The sequence below is a fragment of the Pseudopipra pipra genome, chromosome 2 (genome assembly GCF_036250125.1).
Source record: "Pseudopipra pipra isolate bDixPip1 chromosome 2, bDixPip1.hap1, whole genome shotgun sequence".
In the NCBI taxonomy this organism is placed as follows: domain Eukaryota; kingdom Metazoa; phylum Chordata; class Aves; order Passeriformes; family Pipridae; genus Pseudopipra; species Pseudopipra pipra.
This window is the reverse complement of record NC_087550.1, coordinates 114,311,382-114,333,334: the sequence shown is the minus strand read 5'-3', so window position 1 is coordinate 114,333,334 and position 21,953 is coordinate 114,311,382. Positions and strand designations below refer to the sequence as shown.

At 38.6% G+C, this 21,953-nt stretch overlaps 1 protein-coding gene across 2 annotated transcripts in view; it reads left to right on the top strand.

The window, feature by feature from the left end:
• PKNOX1 (PBX/knotted 1 homeobox 1) overlaps window positions 1–21,082 on the top strand; it is a 37,180-nt gene extending 16,098 nt beyond the window's left edge. For both annotated transcript variants that reach the window (XM_064646997.1, XM_064646996.1), the window contains 9 exons: window positions 1,526–1,653; window positions 2,800–2,971; window positions 11,563–11,733; window positions 13,204–13,303; window positions 14,137–14,234; window positions 16,257–16,385; window positions 17,430–17,506; window positions 19,086–19,258; window positions 20,189–21,082. In XM_064646997.1, the coding sequence (XP_064503067.1) occupies window positions 1,526–1,653; window positions 2,800–2,971; window positions 11,563–11,733; window positions 13,204–13,303; window positions 14,137–14,234; window positions 16,257–16,385; window positions 17,430–17,506; window positions 19,086–19,258; window positions 20,189–20,400 (1,260 nt within the window). In that variant the 3' untranslated portion in view covers window positions 20,401–21,082. The remainder of the gene's footprint in view (window positions 1–1,525; window positions 1,654–2,799; window positions 2,972–11,562; window positions 11,734–13,203; window positions 13,304–14,136; window positions 14,235–16,256; window positions 16,386–17,429; window positions 17,507–19,085; window positions 19,259–20,188) is intronic.
• The last annotated feature ends 871 nt before the right edge of the window (window positions 21,083–21,953 follow it).

Genomic DNA, 21,953 nt, shown 5'->3' with positions numbered 1-21,953 from the left:
CCACAGAAAATATCTTGCAGTTTTAAGTGAGCTATTTCCTCTTCACAGTGAGATAGAACCCCAGCTGAATATACTCTCTCCCTTCAAGCTCTGCAGCTGTATGGCCAACATTTATAATCACTTGTCTGAGTCATCCCCTTTTAATTTGCTCCTCCTTCCTGTCATTAGCCAAGAAATGAGTCCATTAGTTGTATCTTTTTTTTTTTTGCAAGCATTCTGGCTTAAAAGTCTTCTCTGGAGGAAGCTTTTTGCAAGTCAGGCTGCTCAGCTGGGTGGGAGATGCTGGATTTTTCTCAGTTTCTGATTTTGCTGGGAGATGGCTCCTTACAGGTGACAAAGCACAGAGCTTTCGGTTCCTCCAGACTTTCATGTTCAGAACAGCACAAATTCTTCTGCTTTTTGTTGTGTGGAAATAAATTCTGCCAGAGCCAGGTTCTCCAATAGTTTGTGGAGGCCAGGCTGTCGTCTGAGAGGGTTCCTGTGAGTGATGGGATGATTTCATCCGATGGGAGAAGAGGGCAGAGCATTTCATTCTGTACACTTCCTCTCTGCAGTTGTCAGTTCTGGCTGCCTGGAGATGTCTGGAACAATGTCCATCCTCCATGGATATAAAACTTGCTGGAGAAGTAGGAGAAAAGACTGCAGTGATTTCATACCTTTGTGCTGATGCTCAAAGGGCAGAAAACTAAGGAGTTTGGGTTGAGGGGTGGAAACTATGAATTTCACAGGTCAGGTTCCTTTAAGACCTTTCAGTCCAAAAGATATTTAGCTGGAGGTGATGGGAAAACCACTTTCAAAGCACCCCAAAGGTGTTCCCAGCCACCTGGTGCAATGCAGGAGATGCTCAGTTGAAGCTGTGGCTCTGTGTTGCTTTTCTGGTGGTGGCACATTGTATGACTGTGTGTTAAATGGATGTGTAGAACCAGTTACTACTGTTTTTTCCTAAAATAATTGGTTGTTACAATAGACAAAATGGAGTGGTAAAGGCCAGGGGATGTTGTGCTCCTGATAATTGAAGGATTTTGGAGGGACACAGAATATTTCAGTTCTTCTTGAGGAAATGTGCATTTTAGTGGACAAGGAAAAATTTGGAGATCCTCTTCTTCAGTATCCTCATACAAAGTACAGTAAGAAATAAAGAAAGCTTAAGAGGAGAAACTTTTCTTTACATTGATTTCATCCCAGAGGATTTTTATGCAGACATCCCCATAAATTTTTTGGAGCAGTGTCCTTTAGCCTGTTCCAAAAACAGCCACTTCAGAGACAGAATGCTGTAACAGTTTACTAATATCTGTCAATCTCATTTTAAAGCCAAATGCTGAAACTTGGAGTGACCTTTACCCATAAAAAAGTGTCAAGGATTAAAAGAGGGGTTTTGTTACTGCTACTTTTTTTGTATCACTGCCAAGTCATACCAACCTTCTGGCAATTTAGGAGCCCTTTGCTTTCCTCTTTTCCTAGAGAACAGTGCTCTTATTTTACGTCAAGCCTACAGATTTACTTGTAACTTACTCTTTCTCTACAGATGCAAGTGGTGACAGAGTTAAAAACTGAACAAGATCCCAACTGCTCTGAAACTGATGCAGAAGGGGTGAGTCCTGCCCCTGTAGAATCTCAAACTCCAATGGATGCAGACAAGCAGGCCATTTACAGGTAGTAATGGACTTGTGTTCTGTCTTTTGAAGGGTAAAGAATAGAGGATTTTTTTTTTTAAATAAATAATAATAAGTAGCTTAAAACCAGATGATCTCTTGGCTAACTGTCTCCGTGGTTTGCAGGGAAAAAAATGAGATCAAATTAGCCTCCCTGTCAGTCATCAGCCAAGAAAACAACTTCCCTAGATAGCAGGATTCTTCAATTTCAGTAGTTTTAATGGATGTTCTAATGGATATTTAGCAAGCTACCTTAGACTGTTGAACTGTGGTCACTATTTGTTATATTGTAGTTTTTATCTTTAATGCAAGTTTTTATTTTTATTGTAATTAGGTTGATCTTTGCTCCTTTTTTTTTTTTTTTTTAGCAATAACAATCTAATGCCCAGCAATTAGCTTGAAAGGGATTAAATATTGATGTACAAACACACTAATTTGAGATTTTTCAGTGTTAAGTGCTGTGCTAAGCAGTTTGCTCAGTTTTGATGAGGTTAAATGTTGTTTTGCTTTAACCATTTTATAAAGACAGAATTATTACTGGTTTTCAGGTTAAAAAAGAAGGGAAAAAACAAACAACAAACTACCAAAAAAGCCAACCTGACGAGAAAGACGTATTCACTCATTTACAGACTTGTGCTAACAAAATCATCTTCTCCTCAGAGCATGATTTCATAGGAGGCCTCTGAGTACAGCCTGAATACTATTCTCAATTTTTTTAAGTTATTTTGTGATGTATAAGTGTGGCCCACGTTAAAGAATAGATGAATTTTATCAGACTTCATTTAAATCTGCATTCATCCTGTTTGTAAATCCCAATTCTCATTTCTAGTGCACTGTATGAATGTATCTCTTGCTATTCAATTTCAGTGAATTAAATAGTATGTCAGAGCTTTTTCACTTTTGATTGTTCTCTTTATTTAAATATATACCTATTTTAGTGGTGTATTTGCCTTTACAACGTGACAAATCAAAATGAAAATAAACTGTCATATTTTGCTACTACCAGTGATGTTAAATGCAGTCTCTTCCAAGGCTTGTCACACTTACATGAGTGACTGTGACCTTATCTGAGTTAGATGTCCTAATTTTCAGTGGTGTACACATAAGTGAAAATATTTATTCATATGTTTAAACTTTTTTTCTCTAGGCACCCACTATTTCCCTTGTTAGCACTATTATTTGAAAAATGTGAACAATCTACACAAGGCTCAGAAGGCACAACTTCTGCTAGTTTTGATGTAGATATTGAAAACTTTGTAAGGAAGCAGGAGAAAGAAGGAAAACCTTTTTTCTGTGAAGACCCAGAAACCGATAATTTGGTAAGTGTAAGCTGCTTGTTTTATTTCTGAAACAGTCATCACTGCATCTTCTTCCTAATTCCTGATCTCCACTGGTGTGTATAGTTTTTCTTCACGTTTTTCTTCCTGTGAGAGATTCTTATTTATGTTAATGCTGAGAAACATTTTTTGAAGTTTATTCTGATCCCTTTTTTCCCTTTTATCTGTAAATTTACGTTGGGCCCTTCACAGTTGTTTCCCCTTCTCAGCTGGCTGAGATCGGTGTTTTGGATACAAGCAGAAACATATCGTTGCCATTGCCAGGTTGACTGCATATCAATTTTAGAGTGTATAGCATATATTTATAAAAAAACATGTAATCAATGTAAATTTTTTCCAGCTGTTTTTTTAATCAGGGTTCATCTAATTAATGTGGGAGAAGAGCTCTTATAAGATGAGCTTAGAAACTCTTTACAGTATACAAATTATTTCTTGACTCCTTTGGGCTTTCTGGAAGTCCTTCCTGTGATGGATCTGTGATTTTCCCTTTTTTTGATATACTTGCCTTCAATATTTTAGTCAGAAATGAGAGTTAGTTCTGTTCTGCATGAAGCAGGTCTGCAGACTTGCTAAGCCTCAGGTTATTTACTTCATTTGTAACTGAATTCAACACAAATACACTGTTTTCCCTTACCTCTCTAATCCCAGTTTCTTTTCAGAAGCACAGCTGAAATCTAGTAGGTGGAATGTAGTAGCTTTGGCTCAGTGGATGAGGAGAGAGCAGTGGATGTGGTTCATCTTGAATTTTGATGTCTCTTACAATGTTCTCATAGACAAACTGATAAAATATGGACTAGATAAATGAGGAGTGAGATGGACTGAAAACTGGGTGAACCACTGGGCTCAAAGGATTGCAGTCAGCAGCATGAAAGCCACTTGAGGGCAAATTATAAGTGATGTATTCCAGGGATTGATATTGGAACCAGAACTGTTTAATGTCTTCATTAATGACCTGGATGATGGGCAGAGTGTACCCTCAGCAAATTTGGAGATGTTGCAAAACTGGGAGGAGTGGCTGGTGCACAGATGGTTCTGGCACTGTTCAGAGGTACTTTGTTGGTTTTGGAGAAATAGGCAAACAGGAATCTTACGGAGTTCCACAAAGGGAAATGCCGAGTCCTGTACCTAGGGAGCAATAATTCCCCCTCCACCGGTACACCTTGGGGGCCGACCAGCTGGAAAGCAGCTTTATGGAAAGCAGCCTGACAGTCCTGGTGGACACCAAGCCAAGTGTGAGGCAGCAGTGCATCCTTGCAGCAAAGAAATTCAGCATACTTGGGCTGTGTTAGGAAGAGAATTGCCAGCAGGTCAAGGAATGTGATCCTTTCCCTCTGCTTGGCACTGGTGGGACACATCTGGAGTGCTGGGTACAGTTATGGGCTCCTCACCTCTAGGCATGAATATACTGGAGTCAGTCCAGCAAAGGACCAAAAAGAAGATTAGGGGATGAAAGCATCTCTCAGTGTACCTGAATACCTAATAGGGGAGTAAAGAAGACAGACCCTCTGACTCCTCTCAGCGGTGCCCAGGGAAAGGACAAGAGGAAATGGACATAAATTGAAACACAGGGAAATTCCATTAAAACCTTTTTACTGTGAGGTGGATTGAATAGTACAGGGTGCCCAGGGAGGTGGTATTCACCTCTGTTAATGGGCTGCACAAATCTGGCTGATTTTGCTTTAGGTGGATGAGGAAGTATTTATGTCTTGGATCCCGTGGCTCCTGAGGTCAGTTCTGTCTTGAACTGGAACCAGGTTGCAAAATTAAAAATCTTTGGCATTGAACTCCTGTCCTGTGGTCATATTGTTAGCTGTGACTTTCTGTTGCTAGATGCCAAATGAAATCTGAGTGCAGCTTGTCCTCTGCCTGTCCTGGAGGCTGGGAACTCTGAACAGCTGACATTCTGTCAGGCTGATCATTTTGTCTGGGGCAATGAGCAGAAGAGTTTCTGTCAAGTAGTGAACTGGCTAGTATGGTTTTCAGTCCCTTCTTCAGCTTGAAATATTGGTGCTTGCCCAGAGAACGCTGTAGATGGGCAGTTTTTTCTGCCTTGTGTCAAATAAATATATACATTTTTACACAGATTAAAAATCTCTTTTTTTTTTTGTAGAGAGGGCCCCTATTGTGCACCTTTGTTGCATCTTCTGTTTTTCTGTCCTTCCCTTTTTAACTCCCAATGTTAATTAAACTATTCACTTGAAAGGAGAAGCCGTTAGGGCTGTTAATTAGAATGAGCTAGAAGGGTGGAGCAGGTAGGCCAGACAACTGATTACTTTCCACCTGTGTTCTTCTCTAGACCCAAAAGAGTCAAACAAATCAGATGTAAATGCTTGCAGTCGTTCAACTTGGAGCCAGAGCTACACTAAGATAAATTGAGTATCACAGTACTCTAAGGAGCCAAATTCAAGTCCTATCTGAAGAGTCACAGTGAGGAAATGGGCCACTAATTCAGCTGTTTTGTTTTGGTTTTTATTTTATTTCTTTTGGAAGTGGCATGTAAAACTCAACTACTCAGGTTTTGTGATGGAGCTTTAAACTGATGGCTCCAAACCAGCAGAATATAATTTCATTCTCTGTACTGCCTGTCAGCTAATTAACCAGGTAACAGAAATTATGAAGGGTCACAGATGGTGACTGTAGGGTCACTTACAGTCCTGGCAACATTCCACATTGTGCTCTCACTTGCATATTCCAAAGGAAGAGCTTGGTTTTCATCCAAAGGAATCTTAATCTGAGTGGTGCAGGCATTGGATCAGTTTGACCATAAAGGAGGTTCATTGAGAGCAGTGTGTGGTTGTTCCAACTTGAGTAGCTCTAAAGATACAGTCTAGATTACCTTGTTACTTGGGTATTATGGTTCCCATTCTGAATTAATTGGTGGTTTCCTGCATTAGTAGTATAAAGGATTTCAGTACTGGGAAATACCGGTAGCATCCACCTGAAACTTAATTTTAAGGATACCCATATATTGTTAAGACTGACCTGTAAACCAAGTTTCAAACTTTATTATCTAGATGGAGGGATTCTATTCCTTCCAGTTAAACACTCCAACAGCATAAATTGATGATCTTGAAGCAGCAAGGCAAAGGGTTGTGGTCCACTCAGAAATAGTGTTACCAGGCCTTTTATTCTGCAGTGTCTTTCCCAAGTCTGATTTTGTCAGGCACGTGGTCAAAGCAGGATTTTTGCAGTGAAATGGATAAGAACATTTCTATAACTGTTGGCTTCTGGATGGGTCAGAACTTTGGTGTTAGGATTCAGCATGTTTAAGAGAATGAGAATTTCTCAGAAGAAATTATAAGAATTTGAAAAGATGTGGAAAAAGTTACACTTTCTTGTGCAAGGTGTTTTTTAGGGTACTCCATGAAATTACATTGATTAACTTTATTTTTTATTTGGTTTATTGCTATTTTCCTGGTTTTTTCTCTGTGTGCATTCATGTAATAGAGTTAGCCATGGTTTATGTTCAAAACCTGCAGCACTAAAAAATACCCCACAAAATTGTGCTGTGGCTTCCCTGAAGTGTGAAGTTTCAGTTGTTGTCTCTTCTTACATCTGAAAGGTGTTTAAGATGCCTCTTTTCTTTCCAAGGAAGAGCATATAGCAGGAAAATGCAAAGTTCAGTTCTGAGATCTGTTGAAAGAAAACTGAGAAGCTTCATTCCTACTCCTGGACAGGTTTTATCAGCTTGCTCTGAGATGTAGGAAGTCTTGACGTTCTAGGTATGTGTGTATTTTTAGCGCAGATCCATCTTCCAGTCAGAAGAGGCAGTTGTCTTCGGACTGGAACTCAGGGGGGAGTTCCAGTCCATCCCTAATAAATACACAGAGAAAGTGGCTTTTCTGTGGCAGCTAGAATTGCTCCTCAAGAACTGTAGGCTGCAAACAGAACTTTGAAACTGTTCCCTTCTGACTCCACTGACTGACCACGCAGGTTTAGATTATTTAGAGAGAGGTAAAAGGTTTATGTTATGGGGTTTTTTGCAGTAAGTATTTAGCTGTTACAGATGTGCATGGCACAGCCTATTATTTGAACTGGAACTATCCTCTATCTTGGAATGTCCTCTGCAGGTTTCTTCCAGTTTTCAATAATTTTGTTCTCTTTTCTGAGGCTTGGTCACTCGTGGTGTCTCTGTTGATGTTCTCTGAACTGGATGAAAGTGCTGATTAGCTGCAAGAAGTGCAGCTTTAGGGGGAACCTCATCAATAAGTGTCTGCAGGAAGGTGTCAGAGGATGGACCAGGCTCTGCTTGGGGGGGCCCAGCAAAGGGACAAGAGGAAGAGGCAGGAACTGATGCCCAGGAAGTTCCACCTGGACATGAGGAAGAACTTCTTTGCTGGGCAGTGACCCAGCACTGAACAGAGACCAGAGAGGGTGTGAAGTCTCCCTCACTAAAGATATTCCAGAACCATCTGGACACAATCCTGTGCCATGTGCTCTGGGATGGCCCTGCTGGAGCAGGGAGGTTGGACCAGATGACCCACTGTGGTCCCTTCCAGCCTGACCCATCCTGTGCTGCAGACCTCCCATTTTCAAATCCTAGTCCCTGTGGGAATGAAGTGGAAGCTGAAGGCTGTGCTCATGTTCTTCTTACTAGACTGGAAGTGCGCTTTCTTTTCCAAGCTTTAACTACCTCCTCATCTGTTTTGGAATGTTATTTGCATCCACCTTAGTCCTTATATCAAGCATCAGTATCAGAAGACCTGAGTTTGCAACAAAATCTGCTCTGTATCACTAGCCAGAGGTTCCCAAGTGCATGTGCTTCTTTCTGGAAACATGCTCAGCTTCCAGCTCAGTGTCCTCATTACATGGAGTATCATCTGTTGGAGCTTCATACCCTTCAGCCCTTACCCTTTGCCATCTCTACCTCATTTTCACAGATAAAACAGATCTTGTAATCAACCACTGCTCTAAACTGCTCTTTTTTTCTCCATTTGTATCCTTTTGTGCTTAGGACTTACACAGACAGGCTCCTCCATGTCTAAGAGGTTGTTCAGCATGAGTGTTTGCAGATAATTTTTTAGAGCTTTCACAGATTGCATGCTTTAAGACTTTCATTACTTAACACTGGTTTTTGGTTGTTTTTTTTTTTGCTTAGTGTTAACCCAGATGCTGCATAAATACCACGTTGCCTCAGAGTGTTCCTACCTCTTGTGTAGCTTCTGTTCAGAGTAAATTCTTCCCCCATGTGGGTGACTTTTCAAATTACCCCACATTCCTAGGACCACAGGATGGATCAGGTTGGACTACGAGCTCAGGAGGTCTGTAGTCCAACCTCCTGCACAAAGTAGGGTCAGCTCTTGAGTCAGAGCAGGTTACTTAAGGCTTTGTCAAGTCTAGAAACAATACAAAACAAGGAGTGTTAAATATGCTCTCATTTTTGTATTTGAAGAGGACACTCACTGACTTTTTTGAAGACCCCTCAAGTTTTTTGTTTTGTTCAGGGTAAGGATTTTTGGTTCAGTACCCTCTTCTCAAAGACTGTCCTATTGAATTCTTAGTTGTGTCAGGATAGGTTGTAGTGGTGAAGCCAGCTGATGTAGTTTGAATATTCTTGACTGAACAAGTCACACTTTTGCATTTCTGACAAGTGTTCTTAGTATTTTAATGTGCAGAACTGTCTCATAAACATCTAGTTATACCTTTTCTAGCTATGTCAAAATAGGGGAAAGAGGTTTTTCAAATCAAAACAAATGAAGACAAGATACCCCCCCTCCCAGAGTTTGTGTTCTTCCCCTGAAGACCTAAATTACCCCAGGAGAATTTGGGTCAGGGAGGTAGGTGAGCTGTGAATGAATTTTAATTGTTTGGGTTTTTTTGCAAATGGAAAGAGTTATTTGAGTGAGAAGATTGTGTCAGTATATGGAGATTCTTTCATGCATGTTGTGTGAAATTATAGTCCAGGTTTATTTCTACAGCTGAAAAAACTGAATCAATTGGCAAATAAAAAAATCCATTGTTCTGTGGCATATTCCGTCCAGAAGCACTAAAAACCAAAAACAAGGTTGTAGATTTTGAAGTGGTGTCTTTTGAGAGCACAGGAGTGAAATATTACTGCTGCCATGGCCTGTCTGAAAACACTTCTTTGTATTAATTTTGTTCAACATGGGTGATTTTATCAGGAGTTCTTGAACTTCTGCTGACATGGAACTTTGGTCCACCCATGCTACAAGAGAGTAGGAGCCATATGGCCACAATTAGTGTAGTTGTAAATTAATTAATAAGTCCTGGTGACAGGCATGGCACATTTACAAAGTTTTGTTTGCCTTCTAGCACAGCTTCCTGCAAGAGTAGTGTGGCAGTGTGTGGCTCTGGAGAAACCTGGATAGTGTTACTGATTCTTGATTTATGGTTAATTCTGACTTTAATTCAATTTTCACTTCAGGTATTGACCATCAGTTTGAAACTAAATCTAAGCTGAAGAAAGAACTTTTATTTTTCCTCCAAACACATGCTGATAAATAAATAATGCAAATATGGGTAATGCTTTAAGAAAAATAAACCCTCTTGACCGAGCAAAACTAATCCCTAATATAGTTAAATATTATGTGTCCAAAGGCATATTTTTGTTACCTCAGTTTTAGCTGAATGTTTAAAGCACTCACTGACATACGTGCAATGTGTTGATCTGCAACATACGAAGAATTTTCTAGTTTAAGCTTTTTTGTCTCTGGAACAGAGTATGTTTAGACATGGATGACCTTTGTTTTGTGGTAAAATCTAGTTAAATTTGCATGGTTTAACTTTGTTGTGTTAAAGGTACTTAAACAGAGTTTAAACAGCAACCTGGGCTGATTTAGAAGATCACTGTTTTATGCCTCAGTGCTGGGTCGTTGCACTTATTATTTCAAAGGCTTTTGGTGCCATAGGTCCAAAGAGTTACCAGATACTAATTTGGATCCACTGCCTCACATCTACAGCTCAGATGTTTCTGCAGCTGTGCTTCGAAAGATACATGTAATTTTTTTTTCTTTTTAGCCCTGAGAAGAAATAGGATTTTCTTCCTTTTTTTTTTTTTTAAATCCCTTCATGTTTTTGTCTCTTGTTTATTTTAACATACAATTGTCTACAGTGAGTGAGTGTCCTACAGCTGGAATACCTTCTGCTGGAAAAACAGGGAGAAGATCTGTCACAATGAAAGCTGAAGTGTCATGGTGGAGAGGGGAGAACACCCAGAAGTTTTCCTGCCTTGATCTTCTCTGGGTGCTTTGAAAAAAGGCAACTTCAGCTCCCAGCTGGCTTCTTGAGTTAGAAGTAATAGGTGGATTAGTTCATAATCCAATGATCATTTCTGATCATTGGATTCAGTGCTCTGGCCAGGGAAATGACCCTTCATATAGGAGAAGCTTTTCCAAATAATTATAAAATCAAGCTGTGCACTTTGCCTCAAAATTATAATTCCTCAGTTTCATAAAACCAAAGGGTATTTCACTTGGAGATATAACATAGCACATAAATGTTGGGGGGTGGCATGCTGTATAAAAAATAATTACTTTGCTAGTGTGTTGTGTACATATTTGAATGCCCTGGATTTCTTACTGCTTCATGAAAATTTAGACCATCTGGGTTTGGTTTTAGCTTTTGATCTTCTGCCATGACCCTTACAATCACCTAAGCTATTTTTATGCAGTATGTAATGCCACTGGTTATCCAGGCTTACAAGTCTTTTTCTTACAGTAAACATGATAAGTATTCTCACCATGTACATATCTCCTGCACTTTGATTTTTGTTTAAACATGGATTTTTTTAATTGGGTTTCTTGCTTTTTATTTAATGATATATATTTCATAACCAGTCTCCTCACCTGAAAGTTCTTTACAAGGTTTTCCCTGAGAGTTGTTCATCTTTGACATACAGTTGCAGAGGAACTTAAATAAAAGCCGTAGGACTGACAAACTGTTTGATTACTTTAAGCTTTGTTGAACAACGTGACAAAGCTTGGGACCTCTTTATTCTAATTTAATTGAGAGATAAAAGCTGTTGTGTTTTGGTTACAGGTGAGATGACAGGCCATTTCCTGTACTTTCACCCTCCCCAGCAGTCTGTGTGACAAATTTATGATTAAATCACAGGAGGGTCTTCTCAGTGTATCTCAAACTCATGTGTACACTTTTGGTTTCCTTGGGTCAGGGTGTAACGTGGAGCTGATATCTCTAAATTATAGAGCTCAAGACAACTGCTGGTGGCCAAACCTATTCCAAACTTGCTTTCCAAATAATATGTGTGGATGGGATTACTTTCCTTCACTTTCAGTCTTGTGTGTTTTTATGGCACAGAGTTGTTCAGTGGGGTTAAAGATCATCCCGTGCCCTGCAACACCTTCACTGTGCTCTGTCTTCTTAATGTGTCACATGTGACAAAGATCATGTTGTTGTCCTGTTCTGTTTCCCCTGTGTGGTAGTTTACTTATGTTCCTTTCACATTTCAGGACTTAGCAATTAGCAAGTCTGCTTTAATTGGATGAACTTTGGTACTGGGAAGTAGTGTTTTGCTTAAATCTCACATTAAATATTTTTTGAATTAACAGTTGTTTTGTTTCTAACTTTTTTTCCCCCCCACTTCTCTCCCTTAGATGGTAAAAGCAATCCAAGTTCTTCGTATCCATCTGCTCGAGCTGGAAAAGGTTAATGAACTCTGCAAGGATTTCTGCAGTCGTTACATTGCCTGCCTGAAGACAAAAATGAACAGTGAAACTCTGTTAAGTGGAGAGCCTGGAAGTCCTTATTCACCTGTGCAATCTCAGGTGTGTTTCAAATACATCTCAGTGTGGTTTTGCTTAGATTTCCTTAAGAACTCATAGCTGCACTTCTCTTGCTATTAGTTTGCAAACAGAGTTTCTGCAATTTCCTTTACTTTCTCAAATCCTTTACTAAGAGTAGGAAGAGCTATTTTATTATTTTTTTTGTGTGCACACCTGTGTGCCACTGCCTGATGGACAAATTTGTTCAAATATGCCAGAACATGGACTCAATTTTTTATTGTCTGACTTGCTTTTATGATTTTCCCTCAGTTCAGCAAGTGTAAATATTCAGAATAGCTTGGATTTGCTGTTGTGTTGGAAGGCGGGTAGGAAACAGAGTAAACAAAGGAGAACTAAAAAATGTCCTTGTTAAGAAGGTCTCTTTAGTCTGGTTTGCTTCCTTGAAATAATGAGGTGACTGATACATTTTATACACAGTCTGTATTGTGGGACAAATAGACAATGTCTGATGGATTATAGTTGCAATATTTGAGATGTCTGTCATTGCATGTCACATCAGGTAAATGTGTAATTATGGAAAGGACCCATTTCTATACATATGAACCTCAGTTCATATATTGTTGACATTACTAAATACAATGGCCAATTGCATTTTTTGTAGTAAATTGGTAACAATTAACAACAGTTTGTATGTTATGGTTGATATTTTTGCTGTTAAATGCTGCAAAGTGAGCCCTGACACCCAAGTATGTACAAGATACTGAATCTTAAGGGATGGCCCTTCTCTGAATTACTCATGTGTCTGATGTTCTGTATTCAAAAAAGCCTCAATGACTTTTGAACTCCACTTTCTGCACTCCTTACTTAGGTTTCAGTGTCTGGAAGTGTGGAAAGGAGATTCTAAAATCAGATAAAAAGAACCCTTTTAAAGGTGTTTTTTGTATGTCTCCTACATTTTGCATTTGCTATCAAAAGAAATTATTCATACACATTAAGGAGTGTGGAAGAGTTTGCATGGTCAAGGTTGAGTAAGAACTATATTGAGCAGAATAAAACATGCTGGGCATCTTGAATACTTAATACATCATTTTGAAATTGATGGAATTAAGGTAATAACTAAAATTCTAAAGCTTTGATGCTTGTAATCAGAGCATCAAGGGTCATTCATTTCATCTGTCCTTTTTCCCTTGTGTTTTTTGAAACTGTTTCTCTTGCTATATATATACACCTAGAACTAGAATTTCTGAAGGTAGTTTTACATCTAACAGTTGCTTTCATGAGGGTTTTCAAAGGTAATGGTTGGTGATAATGAGGAAGTTAATATAGGTAATGATGAACCTCTAATGAAGTCTCTTTCTCTTTGAAGGTAATCCTGTGATTAAGCTCCAAATGTGTTTTAGAACCAAAAATGCATAATACAAAATAAAAAAACACACAAGCATGATTTATCTCCTTACAAAAAAAAAAAAAAGTTTAAAAAAATGCAAGCAACTAATTGTTTTATTTTTCTAGCAAATTCCAAGTGCCATTGCAGGCACACTCAGTCCCCAAGGGATTATGGTGCCAGCATCAGCATTGCAGCAGGGAAATGTAACTATGGCAACAGTAGCAGGTATGACAAAGTAAAAACAACTGGCACCTTGCTCTTCGTGTTGGTTTCTTTAATAGTTGTTACAAAAAATACACAAAGACTTTAAAAAATGTGTTTTTAGTCTTAATACCTGAGAAGTTGTTATAATACAGTCAAGTGCATTACTGTTTTATGAAGGTTTAATTTTTTGTGTACCAAGTATGCCTATGTGAGTGGCAGTTACATGTATATAAGATTAAGAGATCTTTCTGTACAACACTACAAAGACATTTTAGAGACTTTTTTTCCCCTTTAAAAAAAATTCTATTTGACAAAAGCATGCATTACCTAAAACATTGCACTTGTTGGCTGCCTCATGCTCCCTGGAGTTGGGAACCACACCTACAAGTCTGTGTCCTTGTTGCCCTGCTATTGTAGAAATGACATTTTAACTGAAACATGTTATCTTCCTTCTAAGCAGGGTTTTAAAACAAACCCAGCTACCTGCCCTAACCAGTGCACTCACATAGGTGTGGTTTTGGTGTTGAGACCCTTTTTGAAGACTTGGGTCAGTTAAAACAAAACAATTAACTTCTTTTATAGCCTGATAATCGTGACATTTTCCTTTGAAAATAGGTTTAGGATGCCCAAAATATAGGGAAATAAAGTCAAATTTCGTGCAGTCTTTTTGTGAATGGAAGAAAATGTTAGTGTAGCAAAGAGCACATCTTACATGGTTACTAGAAAAAACCATAGTAAATATATTACCAAAGCTCTTGTATTGTCTGCAGTGCTGATGTCTTTATGTGTTTAAAGATAATAGTAATTGAAGGGCTTTTACTTACCTGTAATGTGTGTTGCTGTTTTGCTTTAAGGGGGGACAGTGTATCAGCCCGTCACTGTGGTCACTCCACAAGGCCAAGTGGTGACACAGGCACTGTCACCTGGGACTATTCGGATCCAGAACTCTCAGGTTTGTTTCATGGCCTTCACAGAACAGTTATTCGGGGTTCAGATAAATCTCAGTGACTTTAAGAGGTTTGGTTTCAATTTGGGAGACTGTCAGAACGAGCTCTGTGTGCACACACATAATAACTCATGTAAAATTAGTGCAAGTGCTGCTGTAGGAGCTACAAGTTGTGTAACATGGCATAATTTGGAGATCCCAGACAGAGCTCCCTTGCCACATCATAGTTCCTACCTGTTAAATGTCTTCCTTTGCTGATGGCAGAAGAGTATAGACACATAGAAATAAGAAAAAAAAAGAACTAAAATTAAAAAAAACCAAAACACCTCTAACCTCCTCCCTAGGGAAAAAAAACCCCAACCCTCCAAACCAAAAACCCCTTTGAATTAAATAGACACTTCTTCAATTATTACAACTCTTCTAGTTGTTGAACGAGGTTTAGATACATTTACTGTACTGCATTATGGTGCCACACTGCTGTTGTCAGAAATCTGACTTTTTCTCATGATGGCAACCGCTGGTACTGTGAAACTGTTGTGTACTTCAGAGTCTGTCTGTTTTGGGAAGCATTTTGCTGTAAAACCTTCAAGATACTCAGTTGAGACTATGGGAGATCCTCACATTTGGCTCAGTGTGTCGTACCCTGAAAGATAAGGGCCAGCACTCTTTTGGGGGAGGATCCTGAGAGTTGGATCTGGAGAGTTCAAAGGAACAACTGAGGAAAAGGAAACATGAAAACTAGACCATCTTTAGTTACAGAAAACCTGGCTCGCTTTCTCTTGGAGCTGGAAGTGGTAAATCAAATCTTCCAGGAACCTGGAGTCAATTAAAAATGTGAATGAGGAGCTACCATCTGAATCTGTTGGTAATCACTGACTCACTGGCTTCTTTTCTTCCTTATTCTGACTTTCCAACCAAAGAAAGCGTGCACAGAGCGTTCTTTTAATTGGCAGGAGCATGTATGTACTTGCCTAGAACAAATACAGTTCTGCCTTCAGACACCTTGCAGAAAGAAATGTGTAAAATTACTCTTCTATACTGAAGTGTTTTTGAAGAAAAATGGTTTTTATACCTCTTATGGGGAAAAAAAAATACTGAGTCGAAAATAATGTGTATAGTCTATAAACAAAAAAAGGACTTGACCTTCTGCAAACATCTCTGGCTACTTTTGATGTTAGTAGGAATCTCCAGACCCACCTGTGCATAGGTTTGGACTTGGATTCCTTGTCACCCATAGAAAATCCTTCTTCAGTTTCTTCTTTTTGAGTGTTTCAGAATGCTTTGGAGGTAGGGAAAACTACTGGTGGAGAGCTATTGAAAGTTCATTATAAAGCCTCCATATACAAGCAGATTATGTAGAATGTAAAGCATTATTTTGGAAATCAAAGTATGCTCCAGATATATATTTGTTGTAATTTGATAGCTTAAACCTTGTTCAAAACTAGTTTCATACAGGACACAGGCATAATGGTTGGTTTGTCTGAGAAACCTGATTTAGAATGATTTCAATTATAATTGTCTGAAATAGAATCTTATATGCAATTTGTACAGTATTTCTTTTTACCTCTGTGTAAGCATTTAAGAATGTATTCCTAAATGTATAGATAACCAATGTGCAAATGATTTGATGTATCCATAGAAAGTGAAAAACAAAGATGAAGAAATATGAACCTTTAGGAAGTAGTAAAAGTGTTGTGAAGTGAGTTACATATTCTACCATATAAGTCTTCTTGCTCTTTGAGAATTTAGATGCATTTTTTAACAGGACCTTTAACATCATTGTGTGCAACTCTAAAATAATAATTAATTTTACTTTACCCTTTGTTTAATTCTCAAATCTGTATTTGAGATTTTTGGAAGTATTGGAAGTATTTTACAGCTTCCATAGTTGTTTATATTTGCACACAGTGACTTTATTCAAAATATTCAAGCCTAATTTCTTTTTGTTCACTAAATGAGTTGTTCATTCATTGACACAGAACTATTACTGTGCTAACTGCCTTATTTCTTCTAAAATTTTATATGCAGCTTCAGTTGCAATTAAACCAAGATCTAGGCATCTTGCATCAAGATGATGGCTCATCAAAAAATAAAAGAGGAGTTCTTCCCAAGCACGCTACAAATGTGATGAGATCTTGGCTTTTTCAGCACATAGGGGTAAGGACTGAGCATGGTCAAGAGTCAGTTTTTTATGTAACTCTTTTATGTGGTCTCTTACAACTTTGCTTCATAAGGAAGGTGAATTTATTCTCGTGTCCTTTATGCAATCTCAGTTCAGTTTTCCCTGAAGTCATTTGGAGTAGTTCCACAGTCTAATGTCAGTTGATTTTATTATTATTTTAATAAGTGTGTTACATTTGTACTTCATGGTCTCAATAAACATTGTTAAAGGGAAGCTTTCTTCGTTTCACTGTGCTGAGTACTTAACACTCCCTACACCCTGGTTCATGGCACAAGGAAAAATAATTCCATCTGTGTTTTGTGGTGTTTTGGGGGTATTTTTGATAGAGGAAAATTTCAAATTTTCTGGCTTTGTCTCCTTTCCACCAACCCTGATGTGTACCAAGTGTGTTACTATCTACTTGTGCCTTCAACTTACCTTGAAAGGATAAATGGGTCTCAAGTTATATTTCAGTGTTTAGTTGATGGATATTTTGTGTTTTACAACCATTTCACAGCAGAAAACTGACACAGGGAAGCTGCGTGTGCTCCTCTTGTGTTACATGCACTGACTTCATCTGTTTAGTTCAGAGCAGCTTTATTTAACTAGAAAGTGCTTGTCAGTGCTCTCATATGACATTGCCTTTAGACAGCATAACTAATCAGATGTTATCACATGCTGTGTTGCCCTGGGATCACGCTGTGTAATAAAGACTGTCGGCCATGAGAAGCTTTTTCTTCTGAATTACACATCAGTAGTTTAATGGTGTCATAGACACTTTCAAGGATAAAATCAGTTTTGTGTAGTAAAGCACTCCTTGTTAAATTATTTATGTCTGTAAAAGTTTGTGAGCTTTCTAAAGTTCGTGTTTTAATGAGTCAGATGGTCTTAATCCAGCAGCTTTAATCTGTTGTAATAAAGGAATTCTTATTTTTGATGAGGAGCAGCTTTAATCAGTTATAATAAAGGAGTCCTTATTTTTGATGAGGAGATGAAACAAGCTTATGCCTTTTTTTTGTTTGCTTTTTTGACCTCTTTAGCATCCATATCCAACAGAGGATGAGAAGAAGCAGATTGCAGCACAAACAAATCTGACACTACTCCAGGTTAACAACTGGTAAGAGCAAAACCCTTATTTAATATCTGTCATCGTCTCCACGTGCTTAAAACATAGAAATAGTTAAGAGTGTAAGTTGGGTATCTGGAATTGAACTTGCTGTTCTACACATGCTACAAAATATGTATAGAAATACAGGAGTTGTGCACTGATACACAAGCATGTCATTTTTTTAAGGTATAATAACACTCCTGCCATTTAAATTATATAAGGACTCCAGAAAACATTGCAACATTAAGGAATTATGTTCTATTGCTGAGAGAGATGGAAGTACTCTCATTTCTCTTCTGCAAGTAAACAAATGGAAGATTAAAGGTGTTCAGTGACCTGGAGCTCTGTAAAGGTTGCAAACATTTAAGAAGTTACTGTCAACAGAGATTGATTCTGCCCTTGTATCAAAGGGTTCTCTTCTGAGCAGTGATGCCTGGAGAGTGGCAGTACCTCAGCTGCACTAGTTCATGGTTCAGCATGTTTTAGCATGTTTTATCTTCACTGGAGGTGTAAGATAAGACACCTGCCCCCGCAGAAGAGAGGAGGGAAGGTGCCAACACGCACCTATTCTGCTTGTGGTTCAGTTCCTAAAATTACTGCAGCAAAGTCCAGCAGGGATCTTCCTCAGATTTCAAAGAGGACACTGGCTGCATGGCTGCAGAGGGGTCCAGTGGGGAAATACTTAAGATAGTGACAGAACACAGGTTCCAAAAGTGGAACAGTGTAACTCTGCCTGTGGGACATGTAGTCACGGAGCTCTGTGGCCTGGGATCCGACTGCTGTCTTTGAAGAGCATTTTATTACACCACATGGACCTGCCAGCTGCAACCAACCTCCTTCCATTGCAGGCAAAGGTGTGTCCTGGCTGTGTTTTGTCAGATTTAGGGATGATATCCTCAGTCCCAGCTCCTTGGCACAGCTCCTGCATTAAAGTTGATTCAGTTAATTGCTGGTAGCTAATGAGATGTGGTTTAAGCATTTTCTTGTTCACTAGCAGGAGGGGCAGCAATTAACATGCTAAAATAAACAAGTGAAAACCAGGGAACTAAAAGGAATTGGGAAAGATGTGAAAAATGTGTTTGCTGTTGTCTCCTGGATCAGGAGCCAGCCCTTGGAAAGCCAGGGAGCCTATAAAATAAGTAATGTGGAAGCTCAAGGAAGTAAATGAAACCAGGCCAAACAAACTAGGTTAGGCAGGGGCTAGATTTTAGGTGGACCCTAATGAGAAGAGTGTCAGCTTTCTGAGCTGTGCTGTCAGCAAGTTTTCTGGTGCTTAGTTTTTAATAAGATCCTGAAGTGTACATCTGTTGTGCTGTCTGGAGGATTTTTCCTTCTGAGGTGGGGGGAAAAAAATGCTGCAAGCTGCAAAATAATAGAAGCCAAATAATAGTTTGCCAAAATCAAAGGATGTGGTTATTCTGAAAGCAGAAAAAAAGCTTTCAAAAAAAAAAAAAATGAAGCCCAGCTGATAGGGAGAAGATTTTATATTCCTGATTTTTTTTTTCCTTTCCACTGCATGCTTTGTGAGTGTGGGAGAGAACTTGCAGCAAACCGGTCACAAGTTCTCCTTGCCCTCGGTTGTGTTCAGGTTTATCAATGCTAGAAGGCGAATTCTTCAGCCCATGCTGGATTCCAGTTGTTCTGAAACCCCCAAAACGAAGAAGAAAACAGCTCAGAACCGGCCGGTGCAGAGGTTCTGGCCTGACTCCATTGCCTCAGGAGTTGCTCAGCAGCAATCCAGCGAGCTCACCATGTCCGACGGTAAGGAGAGACCATGGGTAGTTAATTCCTTCGTAACAGGGAAATGAGGGGATTGATGCCTTTAGGGGGAGGGGGAACTTCTTCATGTTTCAGTATAAATGTGGTTTTAATCCGGGAAAACACAACAGAAATGTGTCAATTTTTTTGTCTTTAATTGCCTGTGTTTTTAGAGGAGCATTTTATTGGATTTTGCGTCGAGAGACTGTTGCTTTTGTTTCAGAAGTTGTGAAATGGCAGAACAAAAGCGAGATGTACAGCTCTGATGTAGAACTAAGTTCTCTCAGTGCGTGTGTGCACGTCAGGAGTGTTCTCTTTGATGAGCACTGTGGGGCTGCAGCTTCAGTTTCGTTGCTGAGCATCTGCAATTCTACATCTGCCTCACGTGTTTCGAGGTGAACAGTGAGAGGCAGAGAGGCTTTGACTGAAGTAACTTCCTCAGCATCAGATCAGACAAGAAGACCTAATTTGAGAAAGATAAATACCTGCTTTAATCTCAGGATCATCCTTTCTGTCCTGCTGCCTGATGATTTGTTCCTTTCCAGTTTGTAGCAGACTTTTCCCTCAGCCTGTGCTGGACCTGACAACAGCTTTGTCCATTTAAAAATCCCCTTGAACCTCTATGAACACTCCCATTTTTCTGCAATGAATTAAGCTGGAATACTTTGCAGAAATGGTCTTGTGATGACTTGATTGGAGAATTGCTGTAGTGAGTGTCTATAACACAGCTAAGTTTAAGATTCCTGACCAACCTAATCCTGGCATTTCCTGATACTTGAGTGTTTGACGACCTATATGGCTTTTATTTTAATCTAGTTTCTTAGGTTTTCTTCCTGTTGATTGGGAAAAAACCCTGTTATAAATAATAAATACATATTACTTAAAATTGGAAAGCAAGAAAGATGCTAAATTACTGTGATTGTGCTTCTGCAGGTGCTGTTGTCACCATTACAGCTCCAGTCAACATGAATGTAGACAGTCTCCAGTCTTTGTCATCTGATGGTGCTACTTTGGCTGTCCAGCAAGTCATGATGGCAGGGCAGAGCGAGGATGAGTCTGTAGACAGCGGGGAGGACGATGGAGGAGACCTCTCAACAACAAACATCAGCGGGCTGGTCTTGGATAACAGCGATTCTCTGCAGTAGGAAGCAAGAAAGTGTGACAAAACACTTAGGAAAAAAAAAAAAAGAATGGACTGACTGACTGACTTTTTATAGTTTGCACAGCAAACATTTTACACAAGTTTTATTTCTAATATGTTTTATATGTAGATATAGAAGGGTGCACTTTTTTGTATTTCATAGTAAGCTTAAAGAGTGTTTTTGCAGGTGCAGCAACTTCTTTCAAATGTGGTTTGTTTTTTTTTCGTTTCTTTTTCCTTTTTCTTATTTCAGAAAATTATATCTAGTAATATAATAAGAACCACGTAAGCACCCCTTTGTCCTATGAATTGGACATGCTGCAGTTTCTAACGAATTATGCAGTTTCAATTAGTGCTGTTATTTAACACAGCTTTGGATGGGCAGGTGATGTAAATTTAAAGCATGTGACACTAGTGTGTGAAACTTAATTATTAAGTTAGATGCATATATTTGAAAGATGCTTCTGCACCTTAAAAACTGCTAGTCTGAGGTGGACAGCAACACACATAAAAAGGAACTGTTGATGTGTGATTCAGTAGCGAATGTATGGCAATTTAAATAAGTTTAGTTTCTCTCATAGTCCGTGAGCCTGTTTATCATTTGCTATGAAAACTCCTATTTTTACCTTGCTGGGGTTATTGGATAAAAAAAAAAAAGTATTTTTATAAATTCATTAGAAATTGGGATGACGACTGTATTAAGCAGGAGGAGAAAAAAAAAAAAATTTCCAGAGGGGAAAAATAAATGTTTAGTATTCCTATTTGGAAGGTCTGAAAACTGACCCAATTTAATAAACAAGCCTACAGTAGCATTCTATGATTCTCAGCTATCCCACAGTGATATACTATATTTGATAGTAGCATAAGAAGGGCCCACTCTTTGATGGGATTTTGATATTGTCAAACATTGATTTATATTATGTGTAAACTAATATTCAAATTACATAACTCTGTATCTAGACTTGTATCTGAAAATATTTGCTAAATGACTATTCAGGTGAGTAAATTCAAATACCCACAACTTTTCCAGTTACTAGATGAATTTAACAGTTTATAGTTTGTACAACTGAATCTGAAAAAATGAAAAGTTGCCTACTATACAGTCATGAATTCTGCTATTTTATTGCATTTGAAATATTTTCCCCTAATACGAAAAGAAATATAACTTATGGATTTATATAAAAATTTCTTCAAATCTGAAGTTTACTATCAGAATATACAGGCTTTATTAGAGTAGAAAATCCTTGTGTGTCATTTAAAAACGAAGAGCTGTTGTGAAAACAGCTGTTTTTTTGGTTTTGTTTTTTTTTTTTTTGTGGTAACAGTTCATTTATTTTCCCAAAGTTTGAAGTCTGTGTCTATCTATCCACGAACTTTTGGAACTTTTGTATTTCCCTTTGTCAAGTACTAATAACGGATTCTGGGAGCCTCGTGGTATGATCAACATCCTCTTTTTAATCTCTGCCTATTTGTCACAGTGAGGGGTTGGATCAGAACTTCCTTCTGGTTTAGACCAAATCTAGTTGGTTGGAAGGTGGTCATTGCAGATTCCAAAGC